Below are 16,531 nucleotides of genomic sequence, written 5' to 3' on the forward strand. Positions count from 1 at the left end.
GAAATACTTTGAAAGAATTTAAAACATGGCGGCAAGGATAGAGCGTGACCAGCTGAGGAAGGGAGGGTTGCTAAATTAGTCTGGGCAATGGGGGAAGGACTCTCAGAGGAGGTGAGACCTGAACGATTAGAGTCCAGCCTCTCTTGCGTGGCAATCTATGACGAGGTCTATGCTAAGATTCCTACCTACCTTAGAAGCCACAGGAAAGCTTGTAGCCTCTAAGTCTATGGCAGCCCCTCTTCCATGCTACTCTGTGAGACTGAGAACTCCACTTAGGCATGGAGAATCTCTCCTGTGGTGACACTTTAGCCCTGTGTATTTAAGCATGTTGTCTAGGCCAAAGCTATGCGGAGGGGGGCACCTTCCATGGGCTTTCTTGCCACTGTGACCTTTTCATAGCTCACACTAAAAACTCAATGAAAAACAAGCAAGAACTTGACTCAGGCATGAGGCTTCCTAACATCCAAGTCTTCTGATTTCCCTCACCTCCTTGATTTATATTTAAATAATTATTCATCTGTCCTTCTCAAAAAGGAGCTTGGGCCATTTGAACAGAGTGGAGATTATATCTGCTAAACAGTTTATTGCAGTTAAGAACTACTCATCTTCTGCTTTGAATGTATTTGTAACACACAGGGCATAGCAGAGGACTTTCTGAAGAGTTACATGAGCTTCATTTCTCCACTTAGACTTAAAAACAACTAAGTATTTGGGGGTCGTAACTGCTATAAAAATGTATATTCTATTGTTTTAGACGTGATCATTTTGCTAAAATGCTTCATAAATCCTGAGTAATAGCATGTTTTTTCCACTGACTTGCCTGGAGTCCATAATACTAACATGTATCTTCAAGGGGAGCCCATTGTTTTCCAAGTTACTCATCTCTGCTGTGTATGACCTGCCAGGAAAGAATTCCCTGGATTTTGACACAGGCAAATAGAAATGACAAATGCATTGATTTAGATATTAACCTTATGTGCTTTCTATACAAAACACACAAAACCTCTTTTGAACTTTGCAGTTGCCATTTAAGCTATAATATGCTGTCAGCCTAATGTGTCTACTGGTAAAGTAATTCTGGGTCTGTGTATTGCTCCCAAGGTTACCTTCAAATGAAAAAGCTGTGAAACTTTTAGACATTGTTTCCATTTTTATGTACTGGATTAACTAAATGACTTTCAGGTGATCTACCTTTTAGACCAATGGGCACTGCCCAATTGTTACGTATTAGATTTTGTCTTACTTAAAAGTATACATTTATTTTTCTGGGTGACACCCTTGAAATGAGATTTCAATTTCATAAGGCTCCAATATACTGATTAAAGGTTTTGACTTATCAGATGACCCACCTGTCATTGACGGAATTAAATTCCTCCATGAAGTTGCCAGAAATAAATTCTTTCTCTGAACTCCCTATGGTACTACATTGTACATATCACTTATCTATTATATGCTACCTTGAATTTTGAATATTTACCAACTCTATCACTCAAGTTATATTTTAAATCCACTGAGGACAGGGAGTTTGTGTTAAACAGCTCTTTATCACCCATCACTGTGCCTTCTTATAAGATGTTTAATGAAAATATTTCATGAATTAAAGAATATATTAAAATAATAATGAAAATGTCCTGTCACTTTAATTTGTGAATGGTGCAGAGTATTCTGCCTGAGTCGGGAGTTATTTGATACACTTCCCAGTGATAGTTGCTTTATCACCTGAGAACTGGTGAGTGCCAAGCAGGTGAGCGTCTGTATGTGTCGTCGTGCACAGGTCATGCCTGTCCTCTTACAGACTGTGGCACTGGGGTAGGGGCACAGTGTGAGGGCAAAGTCATAGAAATGGAGCGACAGCATAATTCTTCATGTCCCTTTTGCAGAATAGATCATCAGCAACCATGTTGTGCTGGCACTGTGATCTTTCAGTAATTGTTATTCATTGTTTTTATTTTATGCATCTTATAGTATACTCAACAGCAACTGGTTATTAATGTACCAGATATTTTTACTTTGTTAGATAGAGGTTGTTACCTCCATTTAGTAAATGAGACAGTGGGAGCTCATAGAGTAAAAAACAAACAAACAAACAAAATCCAAAGGATTATATGGCTAGTTAAGAGACAGAGCCCAGATATGAACCCAGGTGTTCTTGGTTCTCAATCCTTTGATTCCTGTGAGTCACAGATGTCCACCCTACTAACAATGTAAATGGCATCATGACTGAGAAGTTAAGTAAGTGTTCTTGAGAGATCCATTCCTGAAGCTAGATAAAAGGCTTCAATAAGAGGCAGTATAACTCTAAGATATACCTAATTAATACTCTATAAATTCTGTAGCATACCTTTTTTTTTAATGTTTATTTATAATTGAGAGACAGAGAGAGACAGAGCATGAGCAGGGGAGGGGCAGAGACAGGGAGACACAGAATCTGAAGCAGGTTCCAGGCTCTGAGCTGTCAGTGCAGAGCCCAACGCGGAGCTCGAACTCACAAACCGAGAGATCATGACCTGAGCCGAAGTTGGACGCTTAACCGACTGAGCTACCCAGGCGCCCCTAGAGCATACCTTTATTACTGCTCATTAACAACATATTTTTTTGCATTTTGAAAGCTTAAGATGTCTATAATTCTGGTATAGAGACTAGAAACTATTATTATTACCCCAAATCAGCACTGCCTTTAATGAACTTTGGGGAAAGAAAAATAAAATGATACCCTCACTTTAAGGACAATGTCATAGGAAGCAATTTATTATATTATGTGTAAAATAGAGTTTTGGGTAATTACTATCAAGCTACATATCATTCATAAATGTTTAGTGAATTGTTTCTATGAATCCTGTCCTGTTATAGAATGAATACCTAAATGAGGATGTTAATGCCAGAGTTATTGAATATGAAGATAACCGGCCCCTCCTAGATATGTTTCTGCAGAAGCCGATGGGTCTACTGTCCCTACTTGATGAAGAAAGTAGATTTCCCAAGGCCACCGACCAGACTCTTATAGGTGAGTTTTAAATCCAGCATGTCTGCATAGTTTTGTGCTGTAGTCCTATAATGCTCTCAGTGACTTAAAAAGAATGTTGTTTCATTATCTGGGAGAAAATAGCTATTACAAAGCCTGCATGTGTCACTTTAAAGAAGAGGCTTTGGATCTAATATCTGGACCAGTGAATGTTTATAATAGGGTGAAATATTTAATGAATTAAACAAGTTTGGATATTGGACTTCTCCATACATTATGGTAGAGCCCCAATTACAGGATATTGTATTAGAAATAACCTTAGAAATTATCCACCCCCCCAAAAAAAAATTATCCAGCCCCTAATTAGAAATTAGAGGGCAGGGCAAAGGGCCAGCTGTAGAATTTGAAAAGAGACAGCTAATGGGAAGGAAATAAATTTGTCTGCAATGTTCTGGTCACTTGTCTAATACAGTGAAATAGACTCAAACACCTTAATAATCTCTAAATTACAGTACGTTAATAAATATTCATAATAATCCTGGGTCTTCAAAGAAAGCATAAACATATTCATTTTTTCTGTTTGAGAAGGCACAGATAGGTATCCTATATTTAAAAGATGATCAACTAAAATGGTTAAAAGTAAAAATGTCTTACTCCTGAGATTTAAAAAAAAAACCCTTAGCTTGTTCAGGTGAAAAATAATTTTTTTAATGTGGAAATACCATATTCCCTGTTGGTAGGAGATATTGATTATGTATAATAAATATTTGCAGAAAATTTGGATTCACATTTCTCTCATTTACTTTGGGTGGTAGACTCTGTTTCTTATGATTAAGTCTGTGATGTCACTTCCTGCTGACTTACTGATTGGTTAATTCTCTCCTCTAATTGGACCATGCTAGTGAAAAAGAAAATAACCCCAGAGTTGTGGGAAAAATTATTTCATAGCAATTACTTGATTTTGAGGTTACAATGTCCTTTCTAGGACATGGAGCAAAAAGTTCTCTGAAGGTGGCAGAATTGTTAAAGGGATGTAACTTCCTTTATGATCCTACATTTTTCCTATGTAATGAATAATAACTTACAGCTCCCCTGATAGAAAGGAGAGCCAGAATGCCAGATTCCTAAGCTCATCACTTCACATCAAACTGGGTTTCACAAACCTCTTTGATCAGTTAATCTCAGGCAGTTTCCTTCCTCTCCACCCATGGTTCACAAAATGTGGTCCCAGACCAAGAACATCAGTATCATCTGGGAACTTGGTATAAATGTGTCTTCTTGGATTCCCTCCACTCTCAGACCTACTAAGTCAGAAGCTTTGTGTTTTAATAGGCCCTCCAGGGAATTCCAATGCTTACTAAGGCTTAAGAACTGCTCTAAATCTTAATGGAGTGGTTAAATTCATGACCTTGAGTTTTGCTCCACCACTTATATCCCAAATCTGGGTTTATCAACTATGTAAAATTGTTTTTTCCACTGCACACTGCCCATTTTATGGTGAAAGAGATGATTCTGTCAATAAGTATTTTTGAGGATCTCCTACATGGCTTGATATTGGGGTTCAACTTTTTTTCTACAGAAAAATTTGAAGGTAACCTGAAATCACAGTACTTCTGGAGGCCCAAAAGAATGGAACTTAGTTTTGGAATTCACCATTATGCGGGAAAGGTAAGAACTTTGAAGAATTAGGACTGAGTTTCTCTTAGCCTTTCATCAAATAATAGTGGTGAACATGAAAATTATGGCCCACAATATTTACAGATGGTTATAATAAGATAGCCATTTGTTTCTGCCCCAATCTGGCCCTGACTCTGTTCTCCAACCTCCTACAATCTGTGTGATCCACTGCCAGCTACTCCTACTCCAGGGCATCTACCCCTAGCATATATCCTGCAAAGGTTAAAAAAAAAATCCTTCTCCTAGTTTGACAAACACATTGTTGTAGTTTTTCTAGAGGAATTTGTATTAAGAAACTAAGGGAAAACAAGAAAGAAAAGAAAGAGACAAGCTTCAAAGCCCATGTTTCTAATCCTAAAATCTGGCTTGGGTGACATTGGCTGCCAACGGGAACCTACTTTTTCCTTCTTTTAATGATAGCTGACAGCCTTTTCTATAAACTGCCTTTTTCAAACTTGAGGTGGGTCTCTGTCCACTGCAGCCTTTGTCTCTCCTCCCTCCCAACAGGAGAAAGTGCCAAATTTCCAACATAATAAACAAGAGGAATCAGACCTCTGTTATCATTCCAACCCAAATAAAATCAGCAAGGCACAAATTTTTCTCTGACAAAATATAGTGTAAACCTGGAGAAGGTTGCTTTTCCAACCAAGTTGTAACGGACTACCATTATAAATCTTTGTATACCTGTTGCTCAGCACAAAGGAAATTCTCAGTAAATACCAATTGATGATTCTGCTGCTACTGCTGCTGCTGATGATAGTGATGATGACAATGAGGATGATGTTGGTTGTGATACTGATGAAACATACTTTATCAACAGGTCCTCTATAATGCAAGGGGTTCTTAGCTAAAATAGAGACACTCTTCCAACAGATATTGTGCTGCTTTTGAGATCATCCGAAAACAGCGTAATTCGGCAACTGGTCAGTCACCCTCTGACAAAAAACAGGTAAGCTAAGGCAGTTTCCTTAAAAAAAATTTTTTTTTAATGTTTATTATTTTTGAGAGAGAGACAGAGAGACAGAGACCAAGCAGGGAAGGGGCAGAGAGAGAGAGAGAGGCACAGAATCAGAGGCAAGCTCCAGGCTCTGAGCTGTCAGCACAGAGCCCGATGTGGGGCTCGAACTCACAGACCGCGAGATCATGACCTGAGCCGTAGACGACCGCTTAACCGACTGAGCCACCCAGGTGCCCCAAGGCAGTTTCCTTTAACTGAGAAGCTTCCTCAGGCCCAATCAAGTAGTTTCTGACTGTGATTTTCATGAGTATAATCCTCCATTGTTTATGTTGGTTTGTTTTCAGCTCACTAAATACACATTTATTAATATCTCCTGTCCAGATTGTCTGAAGAAAATGTAAAAATGAATGTAAACAAACTAGGTTTGCATTAAAGCAAAGTATTTGAAGCACTAGCCAGAAGATATGATGGTATTTTAGCTACTCACTAGAAGAATATGCTGATTTCTGAAGAGTTCAAAATCACCTCTGTTTCAGGACTGGGTGGCTTTTGGGTGGTACTTTAAGACTCTACAGGTTTAGTGAGATTTGCCTTATTGATTAAAAACTTACATCCATAGACATGCTTGCATTTGCTTTTAAGTAGGTAAAAATGTGGTTTGGGTTGGTTTTTATTTATCAGATTTTGTTTTATTATTTTGCATTTCTTTTTATGGCTTTATTGAGGTATAACTGACATACAATAAATAGCATATGTTTAGACAGTAAAACAAGATGAGGTTTTGACATATATAAACACCTGTAAAACCAAAAGCATATTCATCATCCCCGATCATTTTTCCTTGTGACTCTGTAATCCTTCCTACCACTCCTCCTGACCCCTGTCCAGTTGTTCTAGCACCATTTGTTGAAAGGATTCTTCTTCCCCCCATTAAATTGCTTGGACAGACTGTTGAAAATCAATTGACTATATATGTATAGATCTATTTCTGGACTTTCTATATGTTGCACTGATACTACACTTCTTGATTACTGTAGCTTTATAAAAAATAATTGAAATCAGGTGGTATAAGCTACCCAACTTTGTTGTTTTTCACAGTTGTCAAGGCAATTATAATTCCTTTGCTTTTCCATATAAATTTTAGAATAAGCTTGTCAATTTCTACCCAAAATCCTGGTGAGATGTACCTGGAGCTATAAATTAATTTTAGTCTAATTTGTATCTTCACAATATTGAGGATTGGGGTTAGGAATTCAACATATTAATTTTGGAGGGCCCATAACAACAGCCATATTGGATCATCCTACAGAAATCTTTGGGTTACAGTGATCTTTAGAAAGTCTTCCAATCAGGGAGCACAAAATAGCTCTCCATTTATTTAAGTCTTCTTTAATTTCTCTCTGTAATACTTTGTAGATTTCAGTGTGTGTGAGTCTTGCATCTCTTTTGTCAGATTATCTGCTAGTATATCAGATTTCATGCTATTATAAACGGTAACTTATTTCAAATTCTGTTTGTTGCCAGTATAGAGAAATCCAGTTGATTTTTCTGCATTGATCTTTTGCCCTACAATGTTGCTAGATTCATTTATTAGAGTAGCTTTTTTTGGTAAAATTTTATATAGAATGATCTATATAGATCATCTATGTAGATGATAATGTCATCTGTGAAAAAAGTGTGCCCTTTCTTCTGCATATCTTCATCTTGCCTGGCTGCCCTGGGTAGATTCACCAATGCAATATTGAATATAAGTGGTAAGAGTAAACATTCCAGCCTTATTCCTGATCTCAGAGGGAGATCTCAGTTTTTCCCCAGTAACTATGATGTTAGCTGTAGGTCTTTCATAGATGTCCTTTATCAGTAGGAGGAAGTTCTTTCCATTCCTAGTTTTCTGAATATTTATCAAGTATGCATCTTTGAATTTTGTCAGATGCTTTTTCTGTATCTATTGAGATGATCATTCATTTGTTTATTTTTTAATTTATAAATATGGTGAGTTACATTGATTGATTTTTGAATGTTATGCCAACTTTTTATTCCTGGGAAAAACCTGACATGGTCATGATACATTGGAAGTTTATGTATGGCTAGATTCAATTTGCTAACATTTTGTTAAGAATTTTTGCATCTATGTCCATGAGGGATATTGGGCTATTGTTTTCTTGTAATTTTTTTCTAATTTTGGGATCAGAGTAATACTGGCCTCATAGAATAGGTTAGAAGTATTGCTTCCTCTTCAATTTTTAGGAAGAGTATTATTTATTTCTAAATTCCTTTGTGGAACTCATCAGTGAAGCCATCTGGGCCTGAAGAGTTTCTGTGAGAAGGTTTTTAACTACAAATTCAATCAATTTGTTAACAGATATAAGGATATTTAAGTTATGTAATTTTTTAAATGAGCTTTATAGTAGGTTGTGTCTTTTAAGAAATTTATTTCATCTAGGTAGTCATATTTATTGACATAAAGTTGATTATAATGTTCCCTTATTATTCTTTATCTATAGATGTTGAAGTTTTATCAGCACTCTCATTTGTCTTTCACTTTATCTTGATAGATTTTCTAGATATTTATCAATTTTATTGATCTTCTCAAAGACTAGCAAATAGTATATAGTTTCATTGATTTTCTCCCTTGGCTTTGCTTTCTATTTTGTTGATGTCTCTTTCTTTTTCTTTCTTTCTTTCTTGCTTGCTTGCTTTCTTGCTTTTTTTCTTTCTGGCTTTTGTCATTTTTGTTTCCTTTCCTCTGTTTATTTTGGGTTTTATTTTGTCTTCTTTTTCAAATTTCTAAGGTGAGAACTTAGGTAATTGATTTAAGAAAACATTTCTTCTTTTCTAATATAAGTACTTACATCGATTATTTGTAAGTATTATACTTAAATTCTAAAAATATTGGTATTTTCCATATCTTTGTGTTGTAGCCTTTTAATTTAATTCCATAGTGCTCAGAATGCATTATTTGTATGATTTAATCCATTTGAATTTAATGAGATATGTTTTATGGCCCAGAAGATGGTATACCTTGTTTTACATTTCATTTATACTTGAAAATAATGTGTAGTCCACTGTGTTGGATGGAGAGTTATATAAATGTCAGTTAGGTCAGCTTGGTTGATAGTATTGGTCAATGCTCAAATCTTCTGTATCCCTACTGGTTGTCTCTCTCCTGGTTCTACCAGTTCTTGAAAGAGGAGTTTTGAAATATCTGATTGTAATTGTCAATTTATCTATTTTTTCTTTCATTCCTATCAGGTTTTGTTTCATGTATTTTTCAGATCTTTTATTGGACATATAAACATTTAGAATGATTATATCTTTTTGATCAGTGGACCCCTATATTTATTATTAAATGTCCCTTTTTATCCTTGGTAATATTCTTTGCTCAGAAATCTACTTTGCCTGATATTAATATGGAGACTCCAGCTTTCTCATGACTAGTGGTTGAATGGTATATCTTTTTTTATACTTTCAACTTCAACTTAGTTTTGTGTTTATATTTAAACTTTTTTTTTTTAGACAGCATGTAGTTGGACCTTCCTTTTTTAAATGCCTACAATCTCTGCCTTTTAATTGAGGTGATCATACCATTTATATTTAATGTGATTATTGATATGGTTGGGTTTGACTCCACCATTTGCTGTTTGTTTTCTATTGTTACATCTGTTATTTTCCATACTCTTCACCTGGATTCCCCCCCTTGCATTACAGCATAAAACCTCGTAGACAGAAAGCTGGAGTAATCATAGGGCTCACCTCATTTGTTTCCCCTTGCTGAGGGATCAATGTCCTGGACTGCTTCATCCACAGTATTTAAACACTGTTATACGTTGACAAATATGGTATGAGTCTTTTTATATAAGCTACTTAGAGCAGTCAAAATCATAGAGACAGCAGAATGGTGGTTGCCAGGGGTTGGAGGTAGAGGCAATGGGGAGTTGGTATTTAATGGGTATAAAATTTCAGTTTTACAAGATAAAAAAGTTATGGATGGATGGTGGTGATTGTTGCATAATATTATGAAGGTATGCTACTGAACTGTACACTTAAAAATGATTAAGAAGCTAAATTTTATGTTACATAAATTTTACAATAAAAATGAAAGGGAAGAAAAACTATTGCTGATATATTTTGTATGGTTTTTTTTAGTTATTTAAGTTAATGCAGGCTGTGTTATTTTATCATGCCCAGAAGCAAAACATCTTCAGGGTTTTTTTTTAAACGTTTATTTATTTTTGATAGAGAGACAGAGATAGAGACAGACAATGAGCAGAGGAAGGGCAGAGAGAGACAGAGACAAGAATCCAAAGCAGGCTCCAGGCTCTGAGCTGTAAGCACAGAGACCAATGCAGGGCTCAAACTCATGAGCCATGAGATCTGAGCTGAAGTTGGATGCTCAGTCAACTGAGCCACCCAGGCACCCCTTCAGTCAGTCATCTCTTTCTGTATCCACCAACTGCATCTGTGCATCGAATCTCATTTTTTTCATCCTTATAAAATATGCAACCAGGTTTTCAATACTATGTTTTGTCTTCTGAATATCATCAGAACCATGTCTCGTTGGCTAGGGAGATGAGAACTTCAAAATCAAAGATGTTTCATTGACTCAGAATCTCAAAGCTATCAGAGGCATTTGGGTTTCATATTCACCTAGATATGCAAACATAATAATAATGATGACAACAATAATAATACATAAAATTTGTTTAGAAATTGCAGTGTGCTAGACATTGTACTGAGTACTTTCATTAACTCCTAATAGCAACACTTCAGAACGAACTACTTTTATAGATGAGACACTGAGTCTTAGAAATGTTGAGCAGCTTTCCCAGTGTAACTCCTCTGGGAAGTCTTAGAAGTGGGCTTAAAAGTCTGGGTATTTCAATCCTATGTTATGATGTCTCCAAGATTCTAAAATAACTATGGCCCTTTACATGTATGACTTTAACTATGAAATACAGCTCAGCCATTATTGGGGGGAAATGTACCACAATTCCTTGCAGCTCACATCTCTAGCTTGATTTATTACAGGTTTATCAGGGCAACTATAAAGGCAAAGTGGATATATTTTCTGAAATTAAGATCTATGCTAATTTTAGTTCCATTGATATGCACTGATGGATTTTTAAAAGGCTTTCATTTATTTTTTTTTGTTAAAGAATTTGATGACTAGTGTATAATTTTTTACATTGAAATTATTAATCCCTTAGTAAATTTCCTCTTGTTTTTTAGTTTTCAGAGAAATTTAAAGTTTTAGTTCTTATTTGGCTAATATTAAGTAATGGTATCTATTAAGTAATGGGTCTATTCTTTTTTTTAATTGTTTTTTAACGTTTATTTATTTTTGAGAGAGAGAGAGACAGAGCGAGATCAGGAGAAGGGCAGAGAGAGAGGGAGACACAGAATCTGAAGCAGGCTCCAGGCTCTGAGCCGTCAGCACAGTGCCCCATGCAAGGCCCAACCCCACGAACCATGAGACCATGACCCCAACTGAAGTTGGATGCTTAACCCACTGAGCCACCCAGGCACCCCATAAATGGATCTATTCTAATTAATGTGCTACTAGTCCTTTGTATACTTACTATGCTCCCAAGCAGTCTTCAAGCCGGTAGTAATTTTGGTAATTTTTTTCCTCAAACTTTCCCTTAAAAAAAAAGAACAAATGAAATTCCACAGCTGCCCCTCCGAAGATCATGCGTTACTGTCTCTATCCATTCTGCTGTCTGCGGAAGTTTCACATCTGAAGGGTGTGCAGCCCATCATGAAGGCGGGCACACACCCGTTGTAGCACTTCTCCTGATGACGAGGAGGGGGGAAGACCGCACAGCAGAGGCACTGCCAGCCGCATCCCAGGCAGGGTCCCATCCCACATCATCACCTCAGAGCCAGCCTTTTGCCACCACAAAGAAAGTGAAAGATTTGTCAAAAATGTGTAGCCTCTGTTTCTCACTTAAAAGAATGAGTGAAAAGAAATAATCTTTCTGAAGTGATACTGAATTCTGGAGACAGATTTGAACATTGCTATTGGGATGACGAACTCTTGGACTGTGGGTTGGTGTATTGTGCTTGGTGGGGGGTGGTACAGGAGAGAAGATGAACTAACATTTCCAGCCACCCACCATGTGCCAGGCATACTTCCACGTGTCATCAACATTCTGTGAGGCAGCCGAGACAGCATTATCCCCATTATGTAGTTTCAAGATGCAACTCAGAGACAAAGTAAGTGATTCACGAGAAACACAATTTAAGTACCACAGCTGGTATTCAAATCCAGGTCTTCCTGGCTCCCATGGCCATAATTTTTCACTACTCCAGAGTATTCTCACGGCCTTGGATTGTGCATGCTTAAGTAGCACCTGCGCCGTGCACTGATTTCTGAATGTTAGACTGAACATATCCATTGCTCTCAACCATTCGTGATTTTCTTATAACAACTTCATGACTTAATAATCTATATGATTGTTAAGGCCCCTTGTAAAGTTTACCTTTGTGTTTAAGAAAATCTCAGATGCCATTTAACACACACATATGCACACACACACACACACACACACACACACACAAATTAAATTGTCCCTTCTGTCAGAATCACACCATATCCTGTAGCAATTAAAAGAAATCCAACACTCACCTGTACTTTTTCTAATCTCCAAGCTGGAGGGTTTTTTTCTGAATTTAAAATTTGTTACAAATGTTTATGCAATATTACTTTATCCCTTAATTTCTTGTAAATACTTTACCAAGGGTGAATATTGTGGGATCAACAATGTTTATTTTAATACTTAAGTAAATGGGGGAAGTCTTCCAGCCATTAAGTATATTAATTTTATCCATATTCCCATAGGTAATCTGCCACATTCTAAAACTAAAAATATAATAAACTATCAAATGAGGACCTCAGAAAAAACGATCAACTTGACAAAGGTAAGAAAATGCATTTTGCATGACAGCGAGTCTAAGAATATAACCTTTACAATGGCAATGTTTGTGTGCTCCCAAAAGTAAGCATCATTTTCCTTAGTTTTTCCTTTTTGATCTTTCTTTTCTGCTTAAGCAGTTATGTTCATATTACTGCTAGCCGCTAAAATAATCATGCATTTATGATATATTCCTAACTCTTCTTTTATAGCTCATTTTAACATTACGCTAGGAGCAACTCAAAGTATATTAGTGAAGGTCCGAGATAGTCACATTCTATACAAGACCAATTAAAATTCCAATGCAGCTGATGAAACAATCACCCTACAGTAAAAATATTAACATTTTGTTATTTTATGTATTTGAATGCATAGCCTGTGATAACCCAAAGGAAATTCCACGTGCTCCCTGTGGATGATAAAGTACAATAGATAACGAAGCGTCACTGTCTTTCTTGGTCTCTGTAGGGTGAAACTGGAGAAGCCACACGTCACGCCATAGAGACAACCAACATGAAAACACAAACAGTTGCATCATATTTTAGAGTAAGATATTAAATTATGCTGTGTTGTGCTTAAGAATGTTATTTGTTTTAAATGAGACTTACAGATCAAAAACTAGTAACAAATATCAGAGTGCTATCCGCAAAATAAAATTCTCATTACATTCCATTTACTATTTGTTAGATACAGAATATAGGTGAGAATACTGTCAAAAACCTATGGATTGGTTTGCTTTGATATTTTACCTATAAAATGATTGCATACTAAGTCCACCGTAATGGAGGTTTGTATACCTTGGTTAAAATTTGTCCAAAGAACCAAATGCATCTCTACTAGAATAAAACCTGACAGCATTTTTAATTCAATGCTATGATAGCTACCAATTCTCCTTCCCATTCCTAGATGATCTTAGGGTGGACAGATGGGGCAAGCCTGAGCATCCAGGTCCATTCCATGTCTCCCTGCACATAGACGAGATGAAAACCTCAAAAGAAAAATAGAACTGGTATAATCATGGGGCAAGGAGTAGGGACACCAGGGAAACACAGTAACATGCCAAGAAAGTCAGTCACTGTATTGGATCAAGGTGGCCTTTCTTCCTTAGACAATATGGGAGAGAGAAGGACAGGGTCCTTTTCTTCCTCTGTGTTCTGAACAATTCTAGATAATTCTGCCCTCATTATTGGTTTCAATTCTTATTTATCTCTTTTGATAAAATCATATGAATCAGCCAAAGAAAAGGAAGAAAATGCCAACTGAAAATTGGAAATTATTAATAGTATAATTTAAGACAGGAGGGGAAGGGGGAGGAAAATTGGGTTAAATTTACTGTAAGTGTTTGGTGAACAAATCCAGTTTTCTAACAGAATCATGAAGTATTTTTTAAAATAACTGGGTAGTTGGGGCGCCTGGGTGGCTTGGTCGGTTAATCGTCCGACTTCGGCTTGGGTCATGATCTCACGGTCCGTGAGTTCGAGCCCCATATCGGGCTCTGTGCTGACAGCTCAGAGCCTGGAGCCTGTTTCAGATTCTGTGTCTTCCTCTCTCTCTGCTCCTCCCCTGTTCATGCTCTGTCTCTCTCTGTCTCAAAATAAATAAACGTAAAAAAAATTTTTTAACAAAATAAAATAACTGGGTAGTTTTATAGATATTTTCAAGTCCTAAACTCCTCACAGACAGTGTGTGCTTAATCATCTTTGAGTAGCATCTGCTCACACACACACATTTATATGTACATATATGCTCAATATCTCACATTTGCAGCTGGTCCATTCACCTTACATGAGAACTACAGCACAGCTGAATTACCAAGCATATGTACAGACAGATTATTTTCTTTTTTTTAAGTGAGTTATCCAAGACCATTCTCATTCCACTGTTGTTGACATCAAACACCGTGTGTCTGCTTAAGCCATTCGTTCATAAAATCGTTTAATCCTCAGGCTGAAGTGAAAAGTGATAGAAGATAATTCCGTATAGTATATAACATATTTTTAAAGTAATTTTTCATTCTGTGGAGAAGGAATATAGTGTAATACCGTGCCTTGGTCCCTAAGAAAAACCAATATTTAAATTGTAGCAAGCTCTTGCTCAGAATGCCAGTGACAGATATATCACCTTTGTATCCCCAGTGCCTGGCAGATGTTTGCGTGATGCCTCACATACAAATGTAGTGGAAAAGGGCTCCAAAGTGGTAACCTCAGCTGTTTGAGGATCACATAGGAGTTTCAGTGCCCAAGAAGAAGCCATGCCAAGCCAAGGCTTTGCCAGTTGTGCAATTCCGGTATTTGGTTTGCACCAGGGTATTTTATAACCCTAGGCTTGTATATTTCCAACACTAAAAGAAATCCAACTGACAACAGCTGCCTGTGTTCATACATTCATTACCTTGCCAATAAATTGCAATGCTGGCTTTAACATACTCACTGTCTGAGATTCCACTTTTAATTGGACTATGATTATCCTGATATGTTATGCTCAGTTGTCCAGTAATTGGCTACCATTGTAACAAGGTATTGCTGAAAACACAATTTTTATATCTATGTGACTTTGAAAATTCTAAAATAAATAAGAAAATTATCGAACTTGAGCAGATTAGAGTACTTAACTGGAATTTGCTTATTTTGTAACTCCCTATGTCCTATATATTAAACTGCTTTAACTTCTCATTCCTATTTAAAATTTTTTTTTTCAAAGTTTTTTTTATTTATTTTTGGGACAGAGAGAGACAGAGCATGAACGGGGGAGGGCAGAGAGAAGAGGGAGACACAGAATTGGAAACAGGCTCCAGGCTCTGAGCCATCAGCCCAGAGCCTGACGCGGGGCTCGAACTCACGGACCGCGAGATCGTGACCTGGCTGAAGTCGGACGCTTAACCGACTGCGCCACCCAGGCGCCCTAAAAATTTTTTTAATGTTTATTTGTTTTTGAGGACAGAGACAGAGTGTGAACAGGGGAGGGGCAGAGAGAGAGGGAGACATAGAATCCGAAGCAAGCTCCAGGCTCTGAGCTGTCAGCACAGAGCCCAGTGTGGGGCTCAAACCCACAAACTGTGAGATTATAACCCAAACCAAGTTGGACGCTCAACCGACTCAGCCACCCAGGCACCCTCTCATCTTTATTTTAAACTAGGAGATGATTCTGATAGGCATGATGGGTTTACTTTCATACTTTCTATAAAGAAAGAGTGAATAAGGAAATTAATGGTATAAGGAGGAAATTAAGTTGTATGCTAAATACTGTATGTCAGCAAGCTTCCCTAAGAGGATATAATAGTAACAAATAAACTATACCAAAAGGAATTTTATCTATTCATTAAAGTTGCTTTAAGAATGTACATGAAACCTTTTAATGGCTAAGTTCCAAGTTATTGCCTCTACGTTTTTGAGGTAAATACAGATTTTTAAAATATGCTATAAATAAATTTTCATTAATATGCATATTCCTCCATTGACTGTGAATTCATGTGAACATGTATAACATCCAGGTTCAGCGTTTTTTCTTATAGTAAAAAGAAATACCTGCAACCTTCTAAATTTTATATGCTACACTGGGAAATTTATTTTTGTTCCATATTATAGTATTCTCTGATGGATTTGTTATCTAAAATGATGGTGGGCCAACCTCATTTTGTCCGGTGCATCAAACCAAATAATGACCGTCAGGCAAGAAAATACGACAGAGAGAAAGTTCTCCTACAGCTTCGCTACACAGGAATTCTGGAAACAGCAAGAATTCGAAGGCTGGGGTACTCACATCGGATACTTTTTGCTAACTTTATAAAGCGGTATGTGGAATTCTTTTCAAGTTTCTATGTACAGTTTATAGAGAAATTCATAAGAATTATAGGAAGCAAATAGGGAAGAGAATGACTTAGGTGTTCTAGGAGGGAGGCATTTTTGTTTTTTGCAAAAGATGTTGTACTGAAAGAAAAGGTAACTGGGGCTGGGAGTTTTCTGTTGTCACCTGGGAGATCCTGTGTGGTCACATGGGATAAATGTCATGGGCAGTATGATT

General features: G+C 36.9%; 1 protein-coding gene across 1 annotated transcript in view; it reads left to right on the forward strand.

The window, feature by feature from the left end:
• Positions 1–16,531, forward strand: part of MYO3A (myosin IIIA) — a 229,463-nt gene that overhangs the window by 156,434 nt on the left and 56,498 nt on the right. Inside the window, 7 exon segments of the mRNA XM_032593843.1 lie at positions 2,851–3,004; positions 4,542–4,630; positions 5,460–5,473; positions 5,475–5,586; positions 12,438–12,518; positions 12,980–13,057; positions 16,096–16,301. Of these exon segments, the coding sequence (XP_032449734.1) occupies positions 2,851–3,004; positions 4,542–4,630; positions 5,460–5,473; positions 5,475–5,586; positions 12,438–12,518; positions 12,980–13,057; positions 16,096–16,301 (734 nt within the window).

Source organism: Lynx canadensis, chromosome B4 (genome assembly GCF_007474595.2).
Source record: "Lynx canadensis isolate LIC74 chromosome B4, mLynCan4.pri.v2, whole genome shotgun sequence".
In the NCBI taxonomy this organism is placed as follows: domain Eukaryota; kingdom Metazoa; phylum Chordata; class Mammalia; order Carnivora; family Felidae; genus Lynx; species Lynx canadensis.